This window comes from Rousettus aegyptiacus, unplaced genomic scaffold (genome assembly GCF_014176215.1).
Source record: "Rousettus aegyptiacus isolate mRouAeg1 unplaced genomic scaffold, mRouAeg1.p scaffold_m13_p_14, whole genome shotgun sequence".
In the NCBI taxonomy this organism is placed as follows: Eukaryota; Metazoa; Chordata; class Mammalia; order Chiroptera; family Pteropodidae; genus Rousettus; species Rousettus aegyptiacus.
In genome coordinates, this window is record NW_023416289.1 from 7,524,806 (window position 1) to 7,551,837 (window position 27,032).

A 27,032-nucleotide genomic window follows, 5' to 3' on the forward strand; every position below is an offset into this window, starting at 1 on the left:
CCTCAGGTCATCCAGGGGACTGCCATGTTCGGGACCCTTGTAGGTTTCGTTATTTGTTGCTGTTGTTTTGAACTTTTGTCCTGAAGTGCAACATGTACAGAAAAGTGCCAAGCATCCTAAGTATACCACTCAGTGAATTATCGCAAATGGAACACACCCCGAGAGAGAAACAGGACATTATCAGCCCCCCCAGCAGCGCCCCCGTGTGTGTCTTTCCAGTCACTACCCGCTCACCAACCTCCAAAGGAACCGCTGTTGTGATTTCTAACATCATAGATTAATTTCGCCTGTTTTTGAACTTTATGTAAACGGAGTCATAAAGAATGTACTCGTGTTTCTGCTTAGCATTTCATATCATTGCACTTAGGTACAGGCCATTCATTCTCGTGGCTGAACAGTGTAACTGCAATCTGTTTATCCATTCTGGTGTTGATGGACATTGGATAGTTTCCAGTTCTTGGCTTTCGTAAATAGTGTTGTTGTGGACATTCTTGTACGTGCCTTTCGGTGAGCATATGTCTGCACCTCTGCTGGGTATACCTGAGGGGAACCGCCGGGGCAGAGGGCATGCGTGTGTTCAGTTTCAGTAGATACTGCCAAATGGTTTTCCACAATGGCCGATCGATGTACCCTCACGCCAGCAGGATGACAGAATCCCATTTGTTACGTGTCCTTGCCACACTGACATTTTTTTGTCTTTTTTAATTGAACTATTCTGGTGGATGTATGGAATCATGCGTTTTTACAGGCCTTTTCCATAAAATTATCTTCAGAATGATGAGAAGGTGGTATTATCTCCACTTGGACAGGCACTTTCTCTACCCTCTTTCTAGGAAACCACATAGTGTGAAGGCCAGAGACAGACTTCGGAATTTGTAGGCCTAGGTCCCCGGGCCGGGTTTCCTCGTTGTGAGGAGAGGCCTCTCCTGAAGAACCGCTGGGAGGAATGTAGGCCACGTGTGAAGTGCCTAGCCCGGTGCTGGCGCAGAGGGCTCACTCAGCACACCTTACCAGGCCTTACGGCGGCCTTCAGTGACTGGTGACCAGCACACTGTTAAGTTTATGTTCACTATTTTAATAAGGGTCTGCCCCTTTCAAGTGTTGTCAGGAATAAGGGTGTTGGAATCCAAAGAAGCTTCCAGTCATTTTGAGCTGAACTTACATTTGAAGTACGTCCAAATCTGGATAATCTTAGATAGAGGCTTGAGGTTTTTTTTTTCTTTTTTTTTTAAAAAAAAAATGAATTAGGATATTGCTGGTCCCTGAAACATTTTACCCCCAAGTCTTCCAATAACAGGAGCAACAACACATTGGTAATAACTGTTTCTGGCAAGTTTTAATAAGGGAAATGCTGCTTCAATAGCATAAATTCAATTTGGCAAATTAATTGCCTTAGGATATAATTGAAGAAAGAGGTTTAATTTTTAAAGGAAGGAAGGAACTGAAAGGTTGTTAATAGCTTTCCGATCGTAGGCCGAATAAAAATGATGTGCTTCGGAGCAAGAAAGAGGCTCCTGGCTAAGAGCCCCGTACCCTCAACCCCGCATCCAGTCAGTGCGAGGGGGAACCCCTGGAGTGTGGCACGCCCGCGCGACGGCACGTGGGGTTCGGCAGCGTTGGGAATCACAGGTATATCTTAGCCGACTTTTAGAACAGTGTTTAAAGATAAACTTATCCAACTTCAGTGTAGTCTAATGGCTGTTTGAATATTAGATATAATCGATGGACGGTCCTTCAATGCAGGGCTCCCTAACCCCTGAGCCATGGACCGGTACCGGTCTGTGGCCTATTAGGAACAGGACCGCACCGCAGAAAGTGAGCATCGGGCGAGTGAAGAAGCTTCATCTGTATTTGCAGCCGCTCCCCAGCGCTAGCATCACCGCCTCAGCTCCACCTCAGATCATCAGGCATTCGATTCTCATAGGAGCGCCGGTCCCTGGTGCCAAAAAGTTTGGGGACCGCTGCTTTAATGTATTGTCTGGAAAATGACTTAGCTTCTCTATCAAGCCTGTTGCTTAGAGAGCTACGTTGCAGCTTAATAATTCTTGATAATGATGGCAGCATTCTACATATGACATGTGAACAATGTGTGTTAACACTGTCTCTAGTTTTAATAACTATTTCATCGATTCCTATCCACATATATTTCTACATTTTAACATTTCTGAAATCAGAATATGTCTTAAATTCAGTTAAATGTCATAGTTGAACTGACAGCCTTTTTTCTTCCTACGTAACATGTTGTCTTGCAGTGGGTACCGTAAAATACAGATGACAGAGTTTGAACCGGAAGTTCCCGGAGTAGATGCTTCCAAACTATTTTTTTATGACTCCCGGGCAGTTTCCCAGGGGGCAGATTTCACTTAATGGAGTTCGAGTAGGATTTCAGGCCTAGAAAGCACTCTGCTGCTCCTTCAGAAAGACGCTTTAAAAAACCCCCTCAGCAGGCCCTGGAACGTCACGACGCGTCATACTTGAACACCTCCTTTTTGCACGGTAGATCCATGTAGACCCCTTATGAACTCTGCTGTCCTCCACCCCACCCAAACAGCACCTCTGCCATCGGTGCACGCCCTAGCCTGCCAGTCCCCCCTCAGTGGCCATGTGCACACGCGTGCGTCCGCGTCCCTCTGACCAGTTCGTCATCAGCTTGTTCCATTAATGGCACCATTTTGTAGGTTAGATTCTACAGCATAGCATTATGTTTTGATATTTTAAAACTTATTCTGGAGCTTTATCTAGGTTAATACATACTGTCTGTCATTTCTTAGTGGCTATAATAGGTTTCATCGTATAAATGGCCCAGGTTTTCTTCTCATTTCATGCATGAAGAACAAGACTCCAGGGAAGTTAGGTGTCCTTACCCAAGGTCGCCCAGTTGGGTTACATTTAGAACCTGAGTCTGCTGGTCCCCAGTAGGTGTATTTTTTATAGTAGTACTGGGCTTCTATGTACAGATTTTATAGCCAACTATTGTAAATGAATCACTTTGGTTCCATTTTGCTTACATCAAATCAAATATTCCACTTGGAAATTAAAAACTCCCTTCTGTAGTTTTATTTATTATATATATATATATATTATATGTGTATATATATATATATTTTTTTTTTGACTTTGTACTTTGTACCAGGGCATTTTGCTAGGAGTGCTAGTCCCCCTCCTTTCTCCCTGACTAGAATGAGCCCTTCTAGGAAAAAGTGTCATGGATCCCCTGGGTATGCTTCATGCAAAAGTAATTGCTTAGTAAGAGTTTGCACTTCCCTTCTGCCACACTCCATCCATGTCCCACCTGTTCTGGAAGGCTCTCGTAGAATGACTGTTTTGGGAGCACCATCTGCTCTAAGAAGACCCTTCTCACGGCTGTGTTCCCAAAGGTGGCGTTTTGTCCGCATTCCTCCAGACTCCTGGGAGCCCTTGTCTTCTGTAGCTCTGCCTCCCAGGGCCTCTGCCTTTCTGCTCTGACTCCCTACTGTCGTCCCCACTAGGTTCAGTCTGTCCTTCTTCTGAGAAACCCAGAGGCCCGAGGAGTTTGGACTGTTACTGCCACACGCATATTGGTGTATTTTCCCAGCCCTCAGAGCAGTTCCTGGCTTTGAAGCTCCAGTGAACGTTTGCTGGTTCCCGCTCAGGAATGTACACGTCCCTGTGCTGCTGGTGGATAATTGACTTCAGGCGCGGTGAAACGGAGGCTTGGCCAAGGGCAAATGAAGGAAAGGCACTTTTGAAAACAAGAGCATTAAGCAAAATTAATTTAAATGGAAATTTGAAGCCTGAAAACCAACTGCTTTTTAAATGGATAATCTTAAAAATTAGGTTTTTAGTACTGGAAAGTATTTCTCAAGGCTATGTATGTATATTTAGCGGAAACGACTGTGTCCTTGCAGAAATGTGTCCGTGCTGTTCCCTTTTACATTTCCCTGTTCCCCTCAATTAGGTTACTGGAACCAGCAGGCTTAGTGCTGTGTTCTTTAAAAAGACTTTGGGGTCATCAGCTTTTGGATGGGTCCGTTCCAGAAAAGTGGATGTCTTAGAGAATTGTCCCAACTCGGTGTTACTGGGAGCACTCGGAACTAGTCCAGAGGTAGGAGGTGAGCTGGCGGGGGCTCTGTCCACACAGGGAGTGCGTGCTCATTGTAGGAAGACTCGACGCGACGCTCCCGCCAGCCCAGTACGAAATAGCTCAGGCTGTGTTTCTGTGGCGTGATATCCGTCGTCGTTCAGAATAGGACTTATTTCTGTATTCGTCGTGGTGGTTTATGTTTTGTTTAAAAGTGAGAACACCTCGTGTTTACGGGCTGTGCTGAGCTCCTTCTGCTTATTCCTCAGAGCAGTGTTGTGAGGTCACAGCTTCTCTTCTCCCTGCTTAATGTTCACCACAAACTGGTGACACGGAGCCCATCACTGCCCGTTTCACAGCTAAAGAAACTGAGGCGCAAAAGCAGCAGTATACGCAGTGGGAATCACCTAGCTCGCGAGGGGCGGAGCCAGGAGTTCTAACCACGACTACCTCTTGTTCTTTGACGGCTGTCCTTGGAAAGTTGCCCTGAGCTGCCCTGGGGGGCAGTGTGCTGCCTGCCCACACGGCCCCACTGCTTCCTCTTGGAGTGGCCCTGGGCAAGTTGCATCCGTGTGCTTTGGTGTGTTCATCTGTGAAATTGATATAATGAAAGTACTTATCTCATAGGGTTGTGGAGTTAACACATGGACATTAAGAAAGTGCTTGGCTTATAGTAGGTGCTCAATAGGTATAGCTATTATTATTGTAAACTAGTGGTTTTTAATAATTCTGTGTCAGGTAGGAATGACCGTTGGGTATATGTTTAATACCATATGCCAGACTGCAAGGTGGCAGGGGGCGAAGGTGATAGGTGGGGATTTGAAGTGATCATGGGGTCAGCCAGCCAGCAGCATCTTCCCAGGTCAGTAAAGCGTTTAAAGCCCTTTTATACCAGTGATGGCAGCAAGTCAGAGATGAGCAGGGCCTCTCGAGTCTGTCGGGGACAGCCCCTTTGTTCAATTGATGAGAACCAGAGGCAGCAGGAGAATGTACTAGACCTCAAGGCCAGGGAGGAAGTGGCCTTCTGGAACACGGGCGTCCTGACAGTCCAGAACCTGAGGGTTTACACCCCACCTTTCTGCCTCCTGCCCCTCTCCCCTCTGCACCCCCTCAGTGCGTGCTCACACTAGGCGTCCCTTTTACCAGCTGTGGCAGTGCTAGGGCATTTTGCTGCTACCTTCCATCGGTTTCCCAGAAATCCTACTATACGCTGCTTCGTTTTGGATTTTAGAGAACAGAATGTTAGTCTTTTGGTTTTTTAATGAGAGAAGCTTAAAGAATTTGATCTCTGCTACAGTATAGTACAAACTCATGTATTGGATATTTAAGAAGATATTTGTAGGATATACTTAATTTTGATCCATATTTGTTTACAGTAGAAAATAAGCTTAGCTAAAGGTTCACTTTAGTCTTTCTAAAAGGAGATTAATAAATGTTTCCATACAGTCATGTCTGACTCTCCCCATCAGATCATGCTGTTTGGGGATAGCCTCTGTGGGCCGGCCTGTCGTCCCTGTGGGGATGGGTATGCACGCAGCTACGCACAAGGCAGGCAGGCAGCTCCCTAGCAAACGTTTGTTGAATGAATGAATGTCCAACTTAGACTGGCTTCGTATCTTCAGATGCAGAAAAGAAATCAACAGCCGTTGTCTTAGTGTGGACTCTAGACTGGAAATGTCTTAATCCAGTACTGTGACCCTATAAACTCCATCCTCTCGGCTGTCTGATGTGATCGATGGAAACAGGAGGCCCACACAGGAAGACGAAGCCTCACTGGTGGACAGCCATGGAGAGGGATGACGCGGTGGAGCGGAGGCTTGGGACTGAAACTGACTGTTGGCAAAATGTTCATTTCCAAAAACCGTCGTCGAGATACTCTTACAGCTTATTCGTCTGCCATTATTTTTGAGTTAATTGAGTCCTATGCCTGCTCCCCCTCATGTGTTCATGGTGAGAGAGTTGCTTTCTGTTGCTCCCCCTGAAACCATTTTGACAGGAAGTATGACGAGGACACTGACTCCTCACAGTTTTGTTGAAGACAAGCATATATCTATACGTTTTTTCTTTACATGACAATGCTGTTTTTAACCAGTGCTGATTGTATCTTCATCTGCAGCCAAGTTACCTGAGTGATGTGGGACCCCCCGGGCGGAGCTCTCTGGACAGCATCGAGATGGCCTACGCCCGGCAGGTGAGCGTGCTCTCCAGGAGGATCAGATCCAGGCAGGTCCTGCGTGGGCCGTCTGGGGAGTGAACGAGAACAAAGGCGCATCAGCTTCATGTGAAAGTCAGACCCTGCGAGGGCGGGCCAATGTTTTACCGTCTGGGTCACTGGAGAATTCCATCAAACTGGCTAATAGAACGACTCACATTTGATTTAGGGAAATTGAAATCTGCCCTCTACAGTGACCGAGGGTCTCGTTTCGCGTTTGGCAGTAGCCCATGCGCGTAGAGCCTGAGTAACTGCAGCACTGCGCTAACGGCCTTCTCTGTTACCCGCGTTACCTGGTAGGCTGGCAGTATTGTCAGAAGTCCTTCTTCATCCCTTGTTGTTGAGAAATTTTCTGAATGCTTTGCTGCCTCGGTGAGCACAGGGCACGCACCTCTGCGTGTCCAGCTGTGCATCTGGCCGTGCAGTCGTGTGGTGTCCATCGACGCTCTGTGTCAAGCTCAGGGACCCACTGAACTGAAACTGCCCTGAGGACAGTTCGTACCTGGAACTGACTTCGAATAAAGCAATGCTGGCCACCTGTGTGTTTTATTCTAATTTGCCGCTTTCCTGCACAGTTTCAAGAAGGGGAAACAGTCTTGTTTCTTGAGGGCGGCGTGCTGCCATCCCACCTGCACCTCTTGTCCAGGAGGATTTTCTAACTTTTTGTCTTAAGGCACTGCCCCGAAGCGTACCGTCGCCGCTTCTCTCCGGGCGGTGGAGGCCAGCCGCAGCAGCTCCCCGCGCACGAGCCCCCTCCTTCCACGTCCCTCATGGTTCCCTCCTGGGCCTGCCTTTATTTTCAGCTCCAGCTTTTAGATTCCCCCCCTCCCCGACTACAGCTCCCTCTTTTAAATTTTCCCTTTATCATAAGGCTATAGCCACCACCAGTTCAGACCTGATGAGATTATAAGCTTCTGAGGAAGCTATCTTCTGAATCTGTGAAGACTAAGGCTTCATAAAGCGGACATTTTCAGATTAGCACCCAGGGTGCCATGATGTCCTGTCGCTGTGTACATGGCTGTCCCCGCCAGCGCAGAGTGGACCTTTGTGTCCCAGGTCGAGCTCAGTGTCTTGCAAAGGGAAGGCCCCTCGCGAATGCTCGTCGAGTGACTGCACACCGCCTTATAGTTTAAAACCATTTAGCCGAATCCTCCTGTGCCCCTGGAGCCTGCGCGACAGCATCCCCCACTCACAGCAGAGGCAGGTTCGGCGGGGTCCTGGTCTGTCCGACGTCACTGCCTCGTTCACTCCTGGTAGAGCATGGACTTCAGATGCAAAGAGCAGAACTTTCTAGTTTTTACCATCATTATTTAGTTCTTTTAAAATAAAATTCAGAGTCATGGTGGTTTTTCCATACCTTAAACTCACGTAGTTCCATTTTCTTGAGAGGAGCAGGATCCTTTCCCAGCGACACAGTGAGTGCGCTGACTGGGCCGCCACCCGACACTCCTACCTCAGCCCACAAGCCCCGGGCTTGGCTTGTGGCCCTTTGGCCCTTAGCCATCAAGACTGCCAAACTTTACCTCGGGGTTTTAGGGAGCAGCAGGGGCAGTCCTTCTACTGTCCCAACTTCCCCTTTGGCCCTTGCTCACCGGAACAGAGAATGGCCTGTGGCACTCCTCCCCTGGCTACCCTGCTCCCAGTCCTCAGGTGTCAGGGAGCCTGGGGTAGAGGGTTAGCTCTGGGGTCCACGCTGCTGCCCAAAGCTCAACACGGAACTGGGACACTGGCCGGTGGCCTTGCCCTTTCCAAAGCATGGATAGCTCAGCCACTCTCGGGAAGAAGGAGAGGTTGGCCAAAGCTTCGCTGACCACCGGGCAGAAGCTGGCTTTAGAACTGTTGCAAGAGATTTTAAAAAGAGATGAAAATAGAAGTTGTGCCACTCACTCTGCTTTTCATTATTTCAGATTTATATCTATAATGAGAAGATTGTGAACGGGCACCTGCAGCCTAACCTCGTGGACCTCTGTGCTTCTGTCGCGGAGCTGGACGATAAGGTAGCGCCCAGAGCTAACCCCGTGGGGTCCCATGGTCAGATGGGATTAGCAGCCTGCTGACTTGGCAGAAGTGTGCTAAAGAGACGCCATGCCGTGGAATAAAACGTTAACCGTTCTTCAGAGTAGTAGTATAAATAATTTGGGGGTGGTTTTTTGATGATGATGCTATATATGTATTTTTAATGCATGTTCAGGAGACTCAGCCAGGATCAATTAATGGTCAGGAGAATTCCTGAGCTATATTTGCTTTGAAGTCCTGTCAGGCTCCTCCTACTCCACCCTCACTAGATTACTCCTTAGGCAGACCGCTGGGCTCTTTAACAAAAGTTGAATCGTAAAGGTGATATGGTCTTCACTCTGGTGAGCCCCTTGAACTTGACTCAGGGGGGATCTTTATGAGCATTCCTTATATGCTGCTGGTTCCCTTCCTCTCTTACTCCCCATCTTTATTCCTGTCTCTCAACTCTTATTCCCTCCCACCCCACCCTGGGGTGTGGGGGAGTGGATGGAGGGATTGGTAAGTAGGTGGCACTTATATACAGATTTTTTTTGTTTGTTTTTAAAAATGCATCTTGTTTTTTTAAAAAATAGTAAAATATGAGGCAATACAAACAGATCTAAAGAAAATAATTCACCTATTATTTCACTACCTAGAAGGAGTCACATTTAGGTGGAATTTCTACAGTTTTAATTTTTGAGACAGTAGAATCAGGATTCTCTCTTTTCCTTTGGAAAAAGTGTAAACCTGCTTTTCTGCCATCAATGCTACCTTCCAAGGGTTCCTAAGTTTAGGATATTGCCCAAGTTCCAGGAGCATGTCTTTAAGGAGAGATTTACAGGCAGGAGGATTCTGGGGGGCGGGAGTCCCAGTTGTGTGCTGGTAACAAAGGAGAGAAGCCCGTCTCTTGTCTTGGGAGGCCGTCACAGGACGCGTCTTTTGAAGGCAGTGGGAAGAAATGGGCTGTGACACTCCCAAAACGGCTGAGAGCGGTGGCCCCTGGAGAGTCTCTGATGGACAAAGCCTGTATCATTTAGGTTAAACTCTTATTTTAAGCCTGAAAAAACTCAAATGACCTTGTAAGGACTGAAATGCAGCTACTTGAGTTTAAACTCCTAGAGCGTTGAGACAATTATAAATGTATTCGCTCTCTCTCTTAAGGGATAACCCACTGAGAATCAGCGTTCTTGTTACTTTTATGTGGTTTTAATTATGTGGGTGGTTATGTCAGACCTAGAATAGTAATTGATCTGAAAAGTAGCTCGGGACGGGGGTGCTCGTGGGCAGATGGGATCCTGGTGGCCGGCAGGGCAGAGGACTGCCTCCTGTGCTGGGTGTGAGCCGGAGGGCTCAGGCAGGAGGCATTGAGCTCTTGCCACCACATCCTGCCTGCCTTGGTGGTCGGAGTGCCATGCAGAGCCACACAGCATTGTCACATGTCTCATTCACGTGCAGAACATCTCTGACATGTGGACCATGGTAAAACAAATGACAGATGTGTTGTTGGCGCCGGCGACGGACGCCCTGAAGAGCCGCAGCAGCGTGGACGTGCGCATGGAGTTTGTCAGGCAGGCCTTGGGGTACCTCGAGCAGAGGTAAGGCGGCAGAAGCACTGTGGGGCTGGCCGGTGGTGCCCCGAAGTCAGCCGTTTCTCGTGGTGTTAGTTGTCGAGCTAAGTGCTCTGTAGCTGGTACATTTTAAACCCGGCTGAGCGTGTCTGAGAGGTGCGATCCCGTTTTCAGAAGCACTTCTCTGACAGGGCTAGTCGTGCAGCAGTGCAGAGTCCCGGTGAGTGGGAACACTGTTGGACTCTTTCCTCTGCTCCCTGCCCCTCAGTATGGGGATGTGATCATTGAGCCACAGTGCCTTAGGCCAAGATCCCGCCCTCGTGGGTTCAGCCGCCACTCCTCAGGCTCCGCTGTTCCTCAGCCTCTCACTTTTCAGGCCAGCAGTGTTGCCTCCTTCAGCCCTCAGGAAGGCTCCTTGATCCTTTATTTTCCTCGAGGCGCCACTTGATTAACCCCTGTGTGTCCCGGTCCTTCCCAGCTGCTAATGCTTGTGATGTGTGCCCGATTTCTTTGTCACTTCTCCACTAATTGGAGTTGGTTACTGAGAGGATGTGACTGTGCCCTGACTATTGTCCCTTTATTGCTAAGACCTGTGCCATTCAGCCTTCCCAATGGACACTTCTTCCAGCTCTGAACTGGCCCGCAGGGGTTGTCATGAGTGTGCAATAGACCCTCTTTATTTCAGAGACAGGGTGCTGGGCCTCTCTGCTGGCTCGAGAAGAAAAGCCAAGTTGAATGTCCTTGCTAAATTGTAGCCCTTCGCCACTGAGCCTATGCAGTGCAGAGGCCCTTTATCAACAAAATAATGCTTCATTAGGAAGTCCTAAGATTTCCTTGTGTGTAACTGAGGTAATTCAGACTTGGTACGTCAGAAAATAGGTTTTATACCAAATCCCGTATTAATTATACAGTAGCTACATGAGATGAATAACATTAAACACATTAAACTCACTAGACTCCATTCCCTTATTAAGAAAAATCCGGGACTCCAAGTGATTGTTTATCCCTTCTGGCATAGGCACTAAAGAGTTTATAAAATACTTCATCAGGCTTTGGCTAAATTTTTGTAACATAAGTTTTGAGTGTACTGATCTTCAGCCATAAAAAACTTAATGTATATAGTAGGAGTTATTTGCTACAAGTCAGCAAAATGAGTCAGAATTTCTTAGAGTACGTAAAGACCTTCAGCATTTTTTTTAATGAGTTCACGTGTATGATTGCTCATGACTGCTCTTTCCTTAATAAACCTAATCCTTAACATTGGTGCTTGACTTCGCCCATGGCACCAGGCCTCACCCCTTGGTCTTATATCTGGTAAGCCATCCCATTTCTTTTATTATTTCTTATTTAGTTTTGTAGGATTATCTTGTCCCATTAATTCCGTTAGCACCACGTGGAGCTATTTGGGAGTTGTCTGTCCACAATTTTATTGTAACCTTATTTTCTTTTTCACTCTAGTGGCATCACTCTCTGATGGCATCACTTTTAAGGATTCATTGTCACATTTTGATAAAGGGAATATTTTAAAATAATTATACTCACTTTTAAAGTCTTTTCGTTGATGCTAACCCACTGACATGGGCGTGGGGAAATGGACCCGATGGTTGAAGGGAGTCCAAAGGTACAAACTTCCGGTTATAAAACAAGTCACGGAGATGTAACATACAGCGCGTGGACTATAGTTAACAATACTGAATTGCATGTTTGACAGTTGCTAGGAGTAGATCTTAAAAGTTCTCATCACAAGAAAAAAAGTTCTATATCTGCATGGCGACGGATGTTAACTAGACTTACAGTGATAATCATTTCGCAGAAAAACAAGTACAGAATCATTATGCTGTCTATCTGAAGTAATATGTTGTATGTCAATTATACTTCAATTTAAAAAGAATAAATTTGAATATGGATTATATTTTAGACAATAACAGTATGTTAATGTTGAGTTACTTGGTGTCATAATGGTATTGAGGTTAGGGAGGAGAATGTCCTAATTCTTAGGAGATACGTGGTAAACTATTTACAGATAAATAGCCCCTGATTTCTGTATTTCTATAACATTTTAAAATAATTCAGAGAAAAAGATAAGTAGGTATATATATGTGTGTATATAGCTGTATGTATAGAATGAAAAAAACCAATGTACACAGATGTTAACAATTGGTTAATCTAGGTAAAGGGTAGATGAGCATTCATTAGACTATTTTAATTTTTTCTAGGTTTAAAGTTTTCAAAAGAAAAAGCTTAAAAGAACCCACTAGAACATTAGGCTATGAGCTGGAGCAGTTATTATTCTGCACATTAGCCCTAATGTGTTTGAAGTCCACAGTTATGTTCCTCCCGGGATTTTTTGAGTACCTGCAGAGATGAGAGATCTTTGCGATGATCCACTGCCCACCGAATAAGTAATGCGGTCGGCTTCCTTACGTACGCACCGTTTCGTCTTCTGTGCCTGGCTTTGAAGTCCAGGCCCTCCCTGCCCTGCAGGGTTCCCAGTCTCATGTCCTGGATATGGACACAGATATGTGTAATATGTGTTTTCAACCTCTCTCTTTTTTTTTCTTTTAAACTTTTCTAGTTATAAGAATTATACCCTTGTGACTGTCTTTGGGAATTTGCATCAAGCCCAGCTGGGTGGGGTGCCTGGGACTTACCAGCTGGTTCGAAGTTTCCTGAACATTAAACTCCCAGCTCCGTTGCCTGGACTTCAGGTATTGGCAGCTTTCTCTATGTGATCAGTTACACCCCCAGTTTTCAGTTAAAATGAGGTTATGTATAGAAATTGCTGTGTGAAAAGAGGCCAGAGGGGGCGAGGAGAGAAGCTGGGAGACCTTGGGAGGCCAGTGGTGCAGGAGTCCAGCTGATGATGGTGCTTGCCCAACTCAGTGGAGGAGGGTGCGGGTGGCAGGTGGGGACAGTGTCTTTGGGTCCTAGATGTGTTTTGAAAGCAGAGCCAATAGGACTTGTTGAAGAACTTGGATATGGGTGTGAGAGGCAGAGTCAGGGATGACTTCCTGAGATTGTTGCCTTTAACGCCTAGAAAAATGGAGCTAGATATGGCTCTTAGGATGTGGCCTCTCTTCTCAGCTCATAGTCCTATTGGGGGAATTACCTCAGTCACTTATTATACTGTGTGCAAAACACTACTTGGAAGCTTTGTACCAAGGGTGGCGGGACACGTAGGCTGGCTCCATGAAGGGGGTGAGGTTCACGTTTGTGCTTGAAAAGTCGGAGTTCACCAGCCTGAGGGTTTGGAAGAGGGTATTCACTGAGGTTACAACATGGAGGCAGTGAAGAGTACCCGGCATATGGGGTCTGTGGTAGGGCTGGGCAAGCCTGAGGCCAGCTGGCGAAGCCCTTGAGTGCCAGGCCAAGCACTTTGGATGTAAACAGTTCAAAGGGGGTTAAGTGGGGAAGTGCCCTGATCAGTTCTGGGTTTGAGAGTCCCGTCAGGGGAAGGGTGGAGGGGCCGGAAGGGAGTTCCGCAGCTCCCTTCTCTGGAGGAGCTGGGCAGAGCAGAGAGAGGAGGGAGGGTAGCCACAGCCTGCTGCACGGACGATGACCAAGCAGGATCAGGACAGATAAGCTCTAGTCCTGGAAGAGCCGAAACAGCTGCCTTCTCAGGGCCCCAGCACCTCGCGCAGCGTCTGAGACACGCGTACTCCGCAAGTGTGGAGTGAGCAACGAGAGAGTGAGTGAAACTGCCAGGATCCATTTGGCTAATCGGTAGTTAACGTTCTATAAACTCAAGTATGATGATGACCGTCTCTAGCCCTAGCTTTGTGGGAGTTGCAGGAGCGCACGTCTGTAAGTTATGACAGGACATGTTACGGGATTACTGCAGGCCGCGGGGACTCCGTGGAGAAACCGCAGGCTGGCTGTGAATTGGGTGCGGCTCACAGTGCTTTGGAGGAAAAGCATTGGAGCCAGACTGCCACTTACCGGCTGACCTTGAACAAATAACTTAATGTCCCCGTACCTCAGTTTCCTCACTTATAAAACCTGATGGGGTTATGGTGAACATTAAGTGACCTAATACAAGGAGAGGGCTTAGCTGAAGGTCAGCACATCAGAACGCCCTGAGAGAGCTTTTCGCCCATTAATTTGAGCATCGTTCCTCTTTCAGGACGGAGAGGTGGAAGGCCACCCTGTGTGGGCACTGATTTATTACTGCATGCGCTGTGGAGACCTGCTCGCTGCTTCCCAGGTGGTTAACCGAGCCCAGCACCAGCTGGGAGAGTTCAAAACCTGGTTCCAGGAGTACATGAACAGCAAGGACAGAAGGTGCGGTGGCTCTAACAGCTAGAGACGGTGCTTCTAGAAGCAGCCACTGGGGGTCAACGGGGCAACCTCCACCGGCATTGCCCTCTGCTCCCCGTGCATGGCTCAGGATGAGTTTCTACTTGGGAAAAAGTCAAGTTTAGGAAGGGAGTAAAACTCTCTTGAGAACAACAGTTGAAAACGGTGAAAGAACCCCATTCTGACCCAGGCTCCCGTGTGGGAGGGGCTGCGGCATAAATCCCAGGCCCGCCAAGGCGCGTTATAAAGTGACACTTTGTGGCACTGTCTTTATCTACTTACACTTAGTGCTTTTCTGGTCGGCCCACTATGTTGTCCTGCACTTCATAGCTCAAAGGCTGGAAGTAGGAGTTTAAATATTCATACACGGATGTAGAAGAAATGACAGTGGTCGTCCCAGTTATATCCGTAGAAAACTAGGGACGGTTTGTTTGGCAGCATTAGTAATGCCATGGCCAGAGATTGTCTTAAGCCACAAACCCCCGCCCTGGGAGTGTAGAGCCGGGTTAAAGTCCCGGGTTCCCCCGAGGGCGCCCTGAGGCAGGCGTTTGGATGCAGGTGTGTATCTGGGTGGTGCTCCCACAGGGGTGAGAGAGGAGGCCAGCAGGAGGCCCAGATGGTCAAGGGGAGGGCTCACTCTTTCTGTCACTGCTTCGGGGCCGTGGGGAGGTGGGGTGCCGTGTGTGCTCCCCTGCGGTTCTGACCCGCCCTGGAAAGCCTCGACCAGAGGAAACAGCAGGCAGAGAGACCCGGGTGCTGGTGGTTGCCATTCAGATTAAGGCGACAGTACCAAGGGAATGTGGGCGGGCAAGTGCCTGTCACCTTCGGTGAAGGAGGGTGTCATAACTCTTATGTCATTGGGGCCAGGGTGCTTTCAGATGCACTTGAGGCTCCTTGTTGAGTCTATGTCTGTGTGTTCCCTCGTGTCTTTAGATTGTCCCCAGCTACAGAGAACAAGCTCCGGCTGCATTACCGCAGGGCCCTCAGGAACAACACAGACCCCTACAAGCGGGCCGTGTACTGTATCATCGGCCGATGTGACGTCACTGACAATCAGAGCGAAGTGGCTGATAAAACTGAGGACTACCTGTGGCTAAAGGTAGGTGCTGCTCCTCTTGCCAGGGCCTTAGCCCCTTCCCTCTGCCCGTGCTCCTCACGCAGATTTCACCTGCTTCATGCGCGATACCAGGAAAGCGGCTGGGCTCCTGGACCGCCCGTCGCCTAGCGCCATTGTTTGATTATATAATTCCCGGTGGGCAGCCAGAGCTGTTAGTGCCCGGCTGCTGAGCAGCTACACCTGCGCGCCTGGCTCGGGACGCAGTTTGTACAAATGCGTGTGTTTCTCTTGGGGGTTTAGTTGAACCAGGTGTGTTTTGATGACGATGGCACCAGCTCCCCGCAAGACAGGCTCACACTCTCGCAGTTCCAGAAACAGTTGTTGGAAGACTACGGTAAGATGTCCTGAACAGGGCCACCTTCCCTTTCATCCACCTCCCTACCCTTGGTCACTGCTAACCTTTCCTCTGGGAAAATCCTTCATCTCTGAATTGTCTTTCCTTCGAAATCCTGTGGGTCTTCCAAATGCAACACAACACAACAACAATTTCAAATTCAAGCGGAGGCCATGTGGCCTTAAGCAATGGTCATGTCTAGTAAACTGTTTTCTCTAGTTCTTTGAATGGCTCTGGTTGAATTGCTCAGGGAGACGGGACCTGCCTGCTGCGTCCTGGTAGGTCTCTCAATGACTATCTGAGCACAAATGAGGGATAAGTCGCTTTTCCCCCCACCTCTCCTTGTTTAAGAATCCCGGGACAAAAACAAGATTCCAGCTAGTGCTCAGCAGTTGCTGAACCCAGGTGTCTGAGTCTAGGTGAACTGGTGTGCCTTTGAAATCTTCATTCCTCTTTTTATGGAGCGACTCAGGACAAAGGAGATGAACAGCCCCTTCTGGATTGTTTTAAGGTCCCGAACTCTGTTTCTCGCCCACCTGGGGCAAGCAGTTTGGGTTTTACAGCGTGACCGCTGCGTGCCAGTTGCTTTGCGAGGCGTAGAGGTCGCGGAACCAGGTCCGGGGCCTCTGCCTGCGGCCAGGCCGCCAGCAGGAAACCCCTCTGAGTCGCTGTGTCCCCTGCCCGCCAGGCGAGTCCCACTTCACGGTGAACCAGCAGCCCTTCCTCTACTTCCAAGTGCTCTTCCTCACGGCGCAGTTCGAGGCCGCGGTCGCCTTTCTCTTCCGCACGGAGCGGCTGCGCTGCCACGCCGTCCACGTGGCGCTGGTGCTCTTTGAACTGAAGCTGCTTCTAAAATCCTCGGGACAGAGCGCGCAGCTCCGTGAGTATCTCCCGGCAGCAGCGGGGCTGCGCGCTCCACGCGGGGCGGTGGCCGCGTCCGGGCAGCCGGCCCCCGTCGTTGGAGAGCGCTGCAGACGGCGCCCTGCGCAGCGCTGGCTTTGCGGCCGGGCGGGCGGGCTGCTGGGGGCCGGTGGCGCAGGACGCAGCGCCCAGAGTCACGCGTCTGGCTCCCATTCGGGCCCTAACTGGAACCCTTGGAACGCCACCCAGCCACCCCGCCACGCCATGCAAACCCGCCTGGGGCGCGAGAGGCAGGAGCGGGGGGAGATCGCCGTGATGCGTGGCGGCGCCTTCCTCAGCAGGTGCCCCCATGTCCCCCAGAGCACGTCCCGTCGCGGGCCGTTGTCTCCACACTGGAAGGAAATCGAGGACGGGGCGGGGAGGATCGGCCCCGGCGGGCTGCAGGAGCAGGCGCTGCTGGGCCGGGGGGCGGTGTGGTTGTGACTGGCTGTGTCCCCCACGGTGCAGTCAGCCACGAGCCCGGCGACCCTCCCTGCATGCGGCGGCTGAACTTCGTGAGGCTGCTCATGCTCTACACCCGGAAGTTTGAGTCCACGGACCCGAGGGAGGCCCTCCAGTACTTTTACTTCCTCAGGTAAAACTCGCTTTGACCATTTACTTCAGCTCGTTTTGATGTTTGCCGTTCTGAGAATCGCTGGGAGAGACCTCAGGCCCACACGAGAAACCAGCCCGTTGTCGTCCCCTTACAGGGACGAGAAGGACAGTCAAGGCGAAAACATGTTTCTGCGCTGTGTGAGTGAGCTCGTGATAGAGAGCCGAGAGGTACGTGGGTGTCCCTTTCTCTCCCACCCGTGGCTGTCGCTGTACGTGCTGCCATGCTGGCGTGGTATCGTACGGTCGCCTCGGTGTGGTTACGGCGGACATGGCTGAGGAGACTTTTACAGGTTTGTGTTTTGACGATGAAAGTGTCGATTCAGTCTCGCCGTTCTCTAGTTCGCGTACGACTTCTCCCACCGTCACTGTTTTCTTCTCTGCCTTTGTCTCCAGAGGATTGTGGACTCCGTGTGTATCTTGTCCAGTAAATCGAGTAAACTGTTTTTTGTCTCCACAGTTTGATATGATTCTCGGGAAACTAGAGAATGATGGAAGCAGAAAGGTACGTTAAGTGCACCCCTAGAAATGCGTCTGCAGTTGGGGATTTATAATTATCAAAAGAAAACAGTTAGACGTTAGGGTTCAAGGCACTAAAGATGCAAATCCAAATGAAGTTACTTAGTTTAAAAGACAAAGTGAATATTACAGGCCCCAGGTGATGACTTTGATTTTGTACACATTTCTATTTCTCCTTAAATCTTTTCATTTTGTTACTCATCTGTTCATGCCTGCCTTTTTTTTTTTTTTTAACTGAAAAGGCTACATTTCTGTCATATGCAAGAAAAGAAATTGATGGCTGCACCTACTCTCCCCAGGTGAAAACATTAGGAATATGCTTGACCTCTCTGAGAAGGTAGTTTCTGAGGACCCAGAACTCTACTCTGACCCCAGAGAGGCAGCTGCTCTCGTGAGCCTTAGCAATTCCTTGAGACCCGTCATGCTCATTGGGCAGTATGGGAGAAGGAGCAGAGGTCCTGGCATTGGAGACTCACTTTCCTCACTTGTGAAAGTGGTGGCTTGGACCCAGTGATCTTGAGATGAGCTCACTGTTCTCACTGTCCAGCTCAGAAGTAAGGCCAGTGACAGTGTTGATGGCAATGGCCATGCTTATTGACCAGTGACAGTTGCCAGGCACCGTGCTGAAGGCATTACAAGTTACATTTTTTTTTTTTTTTACTTAATCTCCACAGTTACCCAGCGAGGTGGGAACCATTATTATCTCTGTTTTCCAAGTGAGGAAATGGAGCGAGAGGTTAATTTTTTTCCTCAAGATCACACAGCTAGTAAGAAGGGGGGCTGGAATTTGAACCCAGAGCCCATGCTCTTCACTGATCTGTGCTGCGTCTAGTGTGGCAGCCGCAGGTCACCCTGACCTGGTCCAGCACGATGGAGCATCTCAACAGCCCATCAGACGTATGCGGTCCGCCCTTCCTCCTTGGTCGCTCCCAAGGCCTCTCTCATACTCTCCTGACCATTCGGTTGCCGTTGAGTGATGAGGGTGATTTTTTTTTAATATTCTGACATCACTTGCCATATGTATTTTCTGCACTGAGCTTCTTTCACCGTCTGTCTTAGAAAGCAGATCCAGAATCTTCCAGATGGTTTTCTGAGTCTCATGATTTTTCTCCCTCTAGTGTCTACTCATCAGCAAACTTAAAATCATTGATAATTTCACTGACTCCCGAGTCATTTTGGAAGACGAGAAAGCACGGTCCTGCGGCCGACCCCTCCGTGCGGCCTGCGTGTCTCCCACGTCATGTGTCATTCCTGGGTCCTTTTCATGTGTCTAATAAGCACCTGTAACTTCAAGAAAGCCAGACCCTGGCTGATGAAATATGCTCATTGCCCAGGGCAGGTGTTTTCATGTAGGGTAGTTTTTGGACTCCAGTTGCTTCTCTGCCTTTAAAGTAACAGCTCTGTGCACCCATCTCTCTCCCTCCCTCTCTGTTATCTGTCTTGTCAGCCTGGAGTCATAGATAAGTTTACTAACGACACAAAGCCTATTATCAACAAAGTTGCGTCTGTGGCTGAAAGTAAAGGACTGTTTGAGGAAGCAGCAAAGCTTTACGACCTGGCCAAGGTAAACCGTCCCTGTCCTCCTTCCACACTTAACAGCTCTGTAGGCTTTTTAGCATTAAATACACAAACATTCAGATGTCACCGTCACCATTGTGCCACTGCCCCTCCCGAGGCGTCTTCCCCTAGGGCTTGGGCAGGTAATAGTCCAGTCAGGGTGAAAGTCCCATCTTACAGAACTGTTTCTGCCCATGAGGCATTTCTGGCCAAACAAAAGTGACATATTGGAAGGACATCCTGCGGGCACTGAGCTGCAGTCCCACTTGGCCGCAGTGGGAAGCCGCTGGTAACAGGCCTCCATGCCGACCGTCCGGGCAGCCCCAGACTCGCCAGTGGTCAGAGCGTGCTAGGGGACAGTTTGGCAGCTGAGGCGTTCTGAGAGAACCGGAATGAGTATTTCTACAGAACACACATAGTTCTTTACTCTTTCTTTTATTAACTGAGAAAAGTGGACAAAAAGAGGGTTATTTTTCATTTTTTTATTTAAAAATGTTTTGGTCAAGGTCCAAATAAGGCGTAGAAAAACATGCAGATGTGAAGCGCGCAGCTCGGCGAATCCCCGTGGGCGCGTGCCCGTGCAGCCTCCGCCGGGTCGCCACGCAGGGCGTTCCCATCCGCCACCCAGGGGGTTCCCTCTTCTGTTCTGCTCGTGTAGGTTTTCCTTTTACTGGGTATTTGATTCCACCCTTAATTTTAAAAAATCGAACAGAATGCCGACAAGGTGCTGGAACTGATGAACAAGCTGCTGAGCCCTGTCGTCCCCCAGATCAGCGCCCCGCAGTCCAACAAGGAGCGGCTGAAGAGCATGGCGCTCTCCGTCGCCGAGCGGTAAGGCTGGGCGCCGGCGCCCCCCGGCGCACCTTGAGCTCTGCCGTGACAGCGGTGTCCCGCAGGGGCTCTGCTGACTCACCGGCCCACCCCACGCTCCGAGCGCGCCGGCTTTCCCCGCGTCCTCACCAGCACTGGGTACTGTCGGACCTAAAAGTTCTTCCCAGGAAGAACGGTATGAAAGGGTATCTCGGCGTTTTAATCCTGCGCGTTAGGTTTCATTTGAGGCATTCTTTTCAGCCCTGTACTGCTGTCAGCCATCTCAAAGGCGTTTGAGGACAACGCTAGCGATGGATGGACAGGGGAATTCTTAGAGGGGGAGTGGCCAGTGTTTCAGAATCTGCCTGCCTCCCTGTGGCAGGGCTAAGTGAGTTATCAGACTTTAGTGTGACTCGCAGGCCGAGGCGAGCAGCCATTACTTTTTGTGCCCTCTACAGAGACTCCTAATAAAGTGACCCAGAGAAAACTGAGCTGGAGAGGCTTTCCTGGAGCAGTATAGAACATTCTTTGGCAAATGAGATGTCTCCATTTAACAAAGGATCCCCAGTGATGGCCGCTGGGCTCTTGGCCCATCAGCACCTCCTGTGGTTGCTGGACATTTGGATGCTGAGGTGGTGGTGGAGACTAGAGAACCATGCTCCATGCAGATACTCACACGGGCATTCATATCAAACCCACCAGCAAATGCTTGGCTATTCGACAAGAGACACTATTTTGCAATCTTTAACTCACCTCATCTGGAGAGTTCAAGAGGTTTTGACAGTTTTCAGATGCTTTCCTAAAGACACAGACTACACAGAAATTAACAATATACCCCTGACCCTTTCTCTACTTTTTGTCTTCCAGGTATAGGGCTCAGGGGATCAGTGCAAATAAATTTGTGGACTCCACATTCTATCTTCTCTTGGACTTGATTACCTTTTTCGATGAATATCACAGTGGTCATATTGACAGAGCCTTTGATGTAAGTGACAGGAGCAGTCTTTGAAGTGCAGGTTAAAGTATGCTCTTAAAAATTCAAAACACTTGGAGGGATTCATTTAAACAAAGGAAATGTCACCAAGGACAAGTACGATCCTGAGAGTTTAAAGGGAGTTTCTGTGGTTTTCTTTTTCTTTTCTTTTTTCTATGCTTTTCCCCTTTAGTCTTAAGACAGAGGTTTCTCAAAGTAATTTGAAATCTCTGAATTTTAAAATGGCCTCAGAAAATGAGGATAGGAATTAAATTAGCAAGTTAGAGTCACAGCCTTTATGTACGTGAGGAAAATAGCATTTTCTGATAAAAGCTCTCTTCATGAATGCGTTAGATGCTAACTGGGTGTCTAAGGAGATGAAATGACCGTGATGTTTGTATCTTATGGGGCTGGTGGGGTTTCGTTTCAAACAGATTATCGATCGCTTGAAGCTGGTGCCCCTGAATCAGGAAAGCGTGGAGGAGAGAGTGGCCGCCTTCAGAAATTTCAGTGACGAAGTGAGTCCTTTTCTCCCTGAGCTATGGAATTTTTTTTCACCTCTTCCACTGAAAACCTTTGTTTTAATGTAGCTGACAGCTCTAAGAGTCATAGTACAGTCACCATTCAGACTCGAGTTTTCTAAGACGAGTCCAATTTCTGATATCCTGGGCTGGTTTTCTGTGAGTGCACATATCTCTGTTGGATTATCGCCTGAATTCCTGACCCAGAAAACATAGTCACTTTACTGATCAAACATGTTCTTGGGAGAAACGGGTTTCTGGTCTGGCTTAATTCTTTATCATCCATTTGTTCTACTTGTTGTAGTGCTTAACCGTGATCTTTAAATGGGTCCATTGGGTGTGTAAAACATGATCATGATTCACTTCCTGCCTTCCCTTCTTTGAACTGTTTTGCCCTGAGAAGCATTTGCAGTGACCGTGGCTCAGTTATCAGCCTTCGAGCCCCAGAGCCAGTCTCTCTGCAGGGCTCCTAGCACATTGCCACCATCTCACCCAAGGGTGCTCAGCTGGGCTGCACACTGACATTGCTGGGAGAGCTTTGAAAACAGCCCCCCTGCCTGGGCCCTGCCGAGGAACTCCAGTGTCCCTGATCGGGGCCATGGTGTGGACCTCCTGGTCATTCACATGTGCAGCCGCATGGGCCTCTACCCCGGGACCGCAGACAGTCATTCTAGGATGTCACTGATAGTGTGTCAATTTAAAATGTTAGTTACCCCATACCTTTTATAAAAATATTTTTCTGTTTGAGAGGAAGAAGGAAGGCCAGCTTCCCGTACCTGGGGTGCGTGCAGTTCAGAAGGTCTTGCCCCTCGCCAACCTTCCCGTCATGCCTGCTGTTGACTCTGTCCCTAGCCACCTGCTCTTTTGTTGTGTCTTGCCTTTCCCTGGATACCTCCTTCACTGCATCATGGGCTGAGTGGGGCACCAGGGCCTGGCCCTGCAGCCACTCCCAGGGGCTCTGCCAGGGCTTTGCAGGCCCAATGGTGACAGTGCGGGTGGGTCCGAGACAGGGGAGAGTCTCTCCACCTACTGACAGGCAAATCCAGACCGGTTCTTTCGGTGACGGCTCTGTCGGCCAGGCCAGGCCTGCGTGCCGGTCAGACGTGGCTGGCACACTTCTGCCTGCCGCCCTGGCCTCGGAGGGATGGCACAGGAAGGGGCGGAGGAGTGACCCCCTGATCTCCTGAGCAGCGTTGTCTGGGCTTTGCTCACACGTGACATTGCAATGCCATTAGCTTCTCTTTGGGGACGGCGAGCTCTCCACCTGGCAGCTGTGGGGACGCGGTGTGACCGAGGCCACCGGCTCCTGGTGTTGGCCGAGGCGCCCTTCTTTTTCCTCACTCCATGTGTTTCTCTCTGTGCAGATCAGGCACAACCTCTCCGAAGTGCTTCTCGCCACCATGAACATCTTGTTCACACAGTTTAAGAGGCTCAAGGGGACGAGTCCCTCCTCGGCATCCAGGCCCCAGCGAGTCATCGAGGACCGTGACTCTGTAAGACCCCAGCGTCGGCCAGAGCATCGCTGAGAAGCACCTCTCTGGTTTGCCCTCCCTTGCAGCTCGTGAGACCACTGCTTGCGACCCCAGACCACCCTTTTCCCTACTCCTGGCAGCTGGGTAAACCTGTGTCAGGAGGCTCCCAGAGGAAATCAGACATTATTGGGGTTGCTGTTTTTCTCAAGCTAAAAGGAAAGGAAAAAAAAAAAAAAAACCCACCAAAAAAAAAAACACACCAAGTGTCCAAATATCACCTTTTAAAAAAATCAAACAGAATGCTAATTTGTCGTAATTCCACAAGAATTTCCTGCTCATTTTTGTTTCGTGATCTCAGCATAGCACTTTCATGAAAACCGTACTTACTTTTGTTCAGCACACTAATTCGATGAAAACCCCGTTTCTGCTCTCATTTGAGCCTCACAGTGACCCCAGAGAGGTACCTAGGGCGGTCATTGTTACCCCACGTTACAGCGGAGGGAACCGAGGCCTGGACGCAGGAAGCAGCTTGCCTTTGTGGGCCCTTCGGATGGCGGGCGAAGGAGCCACGTCTGGAAGCCGGGTCTGACCGAGCCCCGGGCCAGTGCCCTTCCCACCGCCCACGGTGCCTCCAGCTTCGTGCGGGTCAGGCGGAGGCCGGGTCGCTGGAATCCTGGGACTCGCAGCCTCTGTTGTCCAGCTGATTTGACCAAAGGGCAGAGGTGTTTGACCCAGTTAAACCATTAAAACTTAGTATTTTAAAATTACCCTTCCCTTAATTTCCACTTAATGTTTGATGGGACTCAGTATAACGTGTAACAGCCATACCTGATTTTTACAGTCAGAAAATGAGAGCCTTGAAATACCTACCTTCTGCCTGCAAGGGTGTCTGGGGCCTCTGCTGTGACCCCCACAGGCGCTGTTGTTGACAGACCTGCCCAGTGAGTGAGGGCGACGTTTTCCCCTTTCACAACGTGGGTGGCGGCGCATGGCGTGCCATGCTGAAGTGGCAGGGCCCCTCCGTGCGCTCCAGAGGCAGCTGCGCGCCTGCCATCTGCTATTGGACAGGCGAGAGCCAAAACAGCATCAAACATGAGTGTCAGGAGATGCGCCACTGGTGGGCCCACTGAGCCGGGCCCTTGGCAGCGATCCGTGCTTGCGGTGGAAGGGACCCCGTGCGGTGCTGTGGCGAGCGTGAGGGTTGAAGTGGCCTCTAGGTGCTGCTTGCAGGTCAGAGGCGGCCTTGCCCGCAGAGAGCGGAGCGGGCGGCTGGCAGGCCCAGCTTCCTCATCCGGACGGAGCCGACCGGAGCCCAGCGACTCACAGCTGTGTGTTTTAATCTCTTTCAGGCATTTAGTCTTTACGCATCGTGAAAAGCCATTCTCCTGTCTTCCTCTTGCCCCTCACCCTTTTCGATGAGAGGCAGGGATGGGTGGGGTTGAGGAGAGGCGTAGGTACAAGCTGCCTGCCCCCAAAGGGGCCTCCTGGTTTACCATGCAGTGCTGCCCAGGAAGGGGGTGGGGCCCTTTGCCCGAACACCCCAGGAGCGCATGTAAGGTAGTTTCAAATCAGGCTTGAAAGCCCATGCACTTTCGTGCACTTTGAAAGAAAATTTATTGGGTACTCTAATAATAAGGGTAGGATTTCTTTTGGTTCGGACATTAGTTATACCACATACATTCGCCAGTTTATTTCACCTGTCAGATAAAAAAAAAACAAAAACACTTGCGTTTCAGTTTTCTTCTTGAATGAGTATTAAGAAGCCTAGTAAGTGACCCTTGAGTTTTCCTTAAAAGTCTTTTTACTGATTGAAAAGATGATGTAGACTCTCCATTTTTATTCCAGACACAGGTTCGTTCCTGCTGGTATAAGCATCCAGCATGTCTCAATTTGGGGCAGCATGAAGCTGTTCTCCAGTTTGTTCTTTATTCAGTAATTTATCATTTCGAAATCAGAGTGAAGGTGTTCTATTTTTTTGGTTTCGGAAATACCTGAGTTAAAATCTTTTTCCCACCTGGAACAATCCAGGAATCCCATGAAATTGTTGCCTGGGAAATGAAGGCCAAGTACTTAGGTCAGGAAGGAAGAAATGGAAGGAGCAAAGGGACAGAAAAGGACAAACACAGGAGAGAAAGAGCCGGAAGGGGGCTGCACTCAGTTACAACCCATGTGTCGTGGGTGCTTCGTGGGGGCCCTAACCTCAGGTCCTAAGGGAAGCTGGTGGGAAGAGAGGATCTCAGCGAACAGAGCAGGCCGACTAAAGCACGGGGCTGTGTCAGGCTGGTCACACGTGCCAGGCGAGGCAGCTTGCCTGTGCACACATCCGTCTTGTTCAGTAAAAGGGCTTTGGAACGGGGACCCCAGGTGGCAGGCTTAGGCAGCCGTGCACCAGGCCGGAAGAACGTGGCTGTCATCCACCCCCCGGGAACCGGCCGCTGACCCCGAGGGGTAGAAAATGGTAGAACATGGTCGTTCCTGGCCCTGTGCCCTGACCTGAAGGTTAACTGGGTTTCTTCTCTTCCTCTCTCAGCAACTCCGAAGTCAAGCCCGGGCCCTGATCACCTTTGCCGGGATGATCCCCTACCGGACGTCCGGGGACACCAACGCGAGGCTGGTGCAGATGGAGGTCCTCATGAATTAAGTGCGATGCCCTGAGGGGCCTCTGGGGCCGCACGCTGTCAGGACCACTGGGGCGGGCTTTCCGGTTTTGTTTCCGTTGTGTTTCGTTTCGTTTCGTTTTTTGTATTATGTATTTTTGTCAACACCAATAAATTTCTTTGCTTTGTATTTCTTTTCCCATTCTTTTCTTTTATTTTTTTCTTTTTTCCTTTGAAATTTTGTTTAAATTTTTATTTGTGTAGGAGAAAATGTTTTCACTGGTGCTCGGGTCAGAGAACAATAGGCTTATATAGGCATCTGTGATTTGGTTAAAAGCGACTTTAAGTGATTAAAAATCCACCCCAAATGAGCCAGGAAATGCAGGCTTTGGGAGTTACTCTTATTTAGCTGCGACATTCCAGGTAGCAGGGTCATGGCTTGTTTTTCACATTTTTATTCGAATGTGAAAACCAACCTTTCACTTCCCAGGTAAGTTGAGATTTTTGTGTGGAATGTCAGGCCCTCCGTGTCCTCCCTTTTTTTGGGTGCGCCTTGGGATCCAGGTGATCTAAGACCATCCTCCAAGTCATTTGCTCTGATTGCAGCATTAATTAGTCTGCTATTCTATTGACATCTCACTGGAGATGAAAACCTAGGCTTAGAAAAAGGTGGCCTTAAAAAATGAGCGTCGTAGGTGGCTGGAGGAAGGGCCGGCCTCACCACTGCTCGCTGTGGCTGCCCCTCTGCGGGGTGACGGGTCGGCCTTGCGCGCGCCCCTCGTGGGAGGACTTGTAGTGGCCTTTTCCCTGCTCTGGTGGTCGGGGCCTCCGCTTGGACAGTGAAGCCAACTGGTGGGGCAAGTTCGTATTCCAAGTGTCAGAGTCCACTGGGCATTGGCATTGTGTGTGTATGAGCAGAGGTCGTCCCTCATCATGGGCTCTTTGTCCTGCCACCAGTCCCAAAGGCGTGGACCGAACTGGAGAGGAGGGAGGACCCGGAGCCACAAGGCAGTGGGCAGAGGCCGCTCTGTCGTGCTAGGGACTGCACCTGAGGCCGCCTGTCCCAGGAGGACGTTCAGATCCCCAGTCTCCAGAGGTGCTGTTTGTTCCTAGGGGGACATCATCGCTGGGCGTGGTGGCTCTTGCTGTGCTCCGGTTGTTAAAATAACTTTCCTTTTTGGGAAAGAGCTAATGTATAGGTAACGGTACCATCTGTTCATCTGTTGGACTCCATCCATCCATCAAGGAGGAGCCTCGGGGGCAGCAGGGGTGCTCTGCCTTTGCGTTCCACCCCAACTGTTCACCCTGGAACACCCACCTTCGGCCGAGCTTTGCTAAGAAGGTCTTGGAAGGTGAGCCCTGCAGGGGACTTGACTGGGTCAGTTGTGCTCTGTTTGTATGTACCGATTTATATTTTAAAGAAACCAAATGATTTGCTTTAATGGTGCTCTAAAAACAGCAGAACTCTGGAGTTTTCATAATGTGTGAC

General features: G+C 49.5%; 1 protein-coding gene across 2 annotated transcripts in view; it reads left to right on the plus strand.

The window, feature by feature from the left end:
- The window catches only part of NUP93 (nucleoporin 93), an 85,962-nt gene extending 60,229 nt beyond the window's left edge, over window positions 1-25,733 (plus strand). For both annotated transcript variants that reach the window (XM_016124078.2, XM_016124079.2), the window contains 17 exons: window positions 6,177-6,251; window positions 8,180-8,269; window positions 9,723-9,862; window positions 12,411-12,543; window positions 13,959-14,116; window positions 15,065-15,230; window positions 15,489-15,582; window positions 16,271-16,462; window positions 16,951-17,077; window positions 17,193-17,265; window positions 17,555-17,599; window positions 19,061-19,177; window positions 19,883-20,001; window positions 20,848-20,965; window positions 21,388-21,471; window positions 22,839-22,967; window positions 25,477-25,733. In XM_016124078.2, coding sequence (XP_015979564.1) covers window positions 6,177-6,251; window positions 8,180-8,269; window positions 9,723-9,862; window positions 12,411-12,543; window positions 13,959-14,116; window positions 15,065-15,230; window positions 15,489-15,582; window positions 16,271-16,462; window positions 16,951-17,077; window positions 17,193-17,265; window positions 17,555-17,599; window positions 19,061-19,177; window positions 19,883-20,001; window positions 20,848-20,965; window positions 21,388-21,471; window positions 22,839-22,967; window positions 25,477-25,587 — 1,971 coding nt within the window. In that variant the 3' untranslated portion in view covers window positions 25,588-25,733. The remainder of the gene's footprint in view (window positions 1-6,176; window positions 6,252-8,179; window positions 8,270-9,722; window positions 9,863-12,410; window positions 12,544-13,958; window positions 14,117-15,064; window positions 15,231-15,488; window positions 15,583-16,270; window positions 16,463-16,950; window positions 17,078-17,192; window positions 17,266-17,554; window positions 17,600-19,060; window positions 19,178-19,882; window positions 20,002-20,847; window positions 20,966-21,387; window positions 21,472-22,838; window positions 22,968-25,476) is intronic.
- Window positions 25,734-27,032: the final 1,299 nt, after the last annotated feature.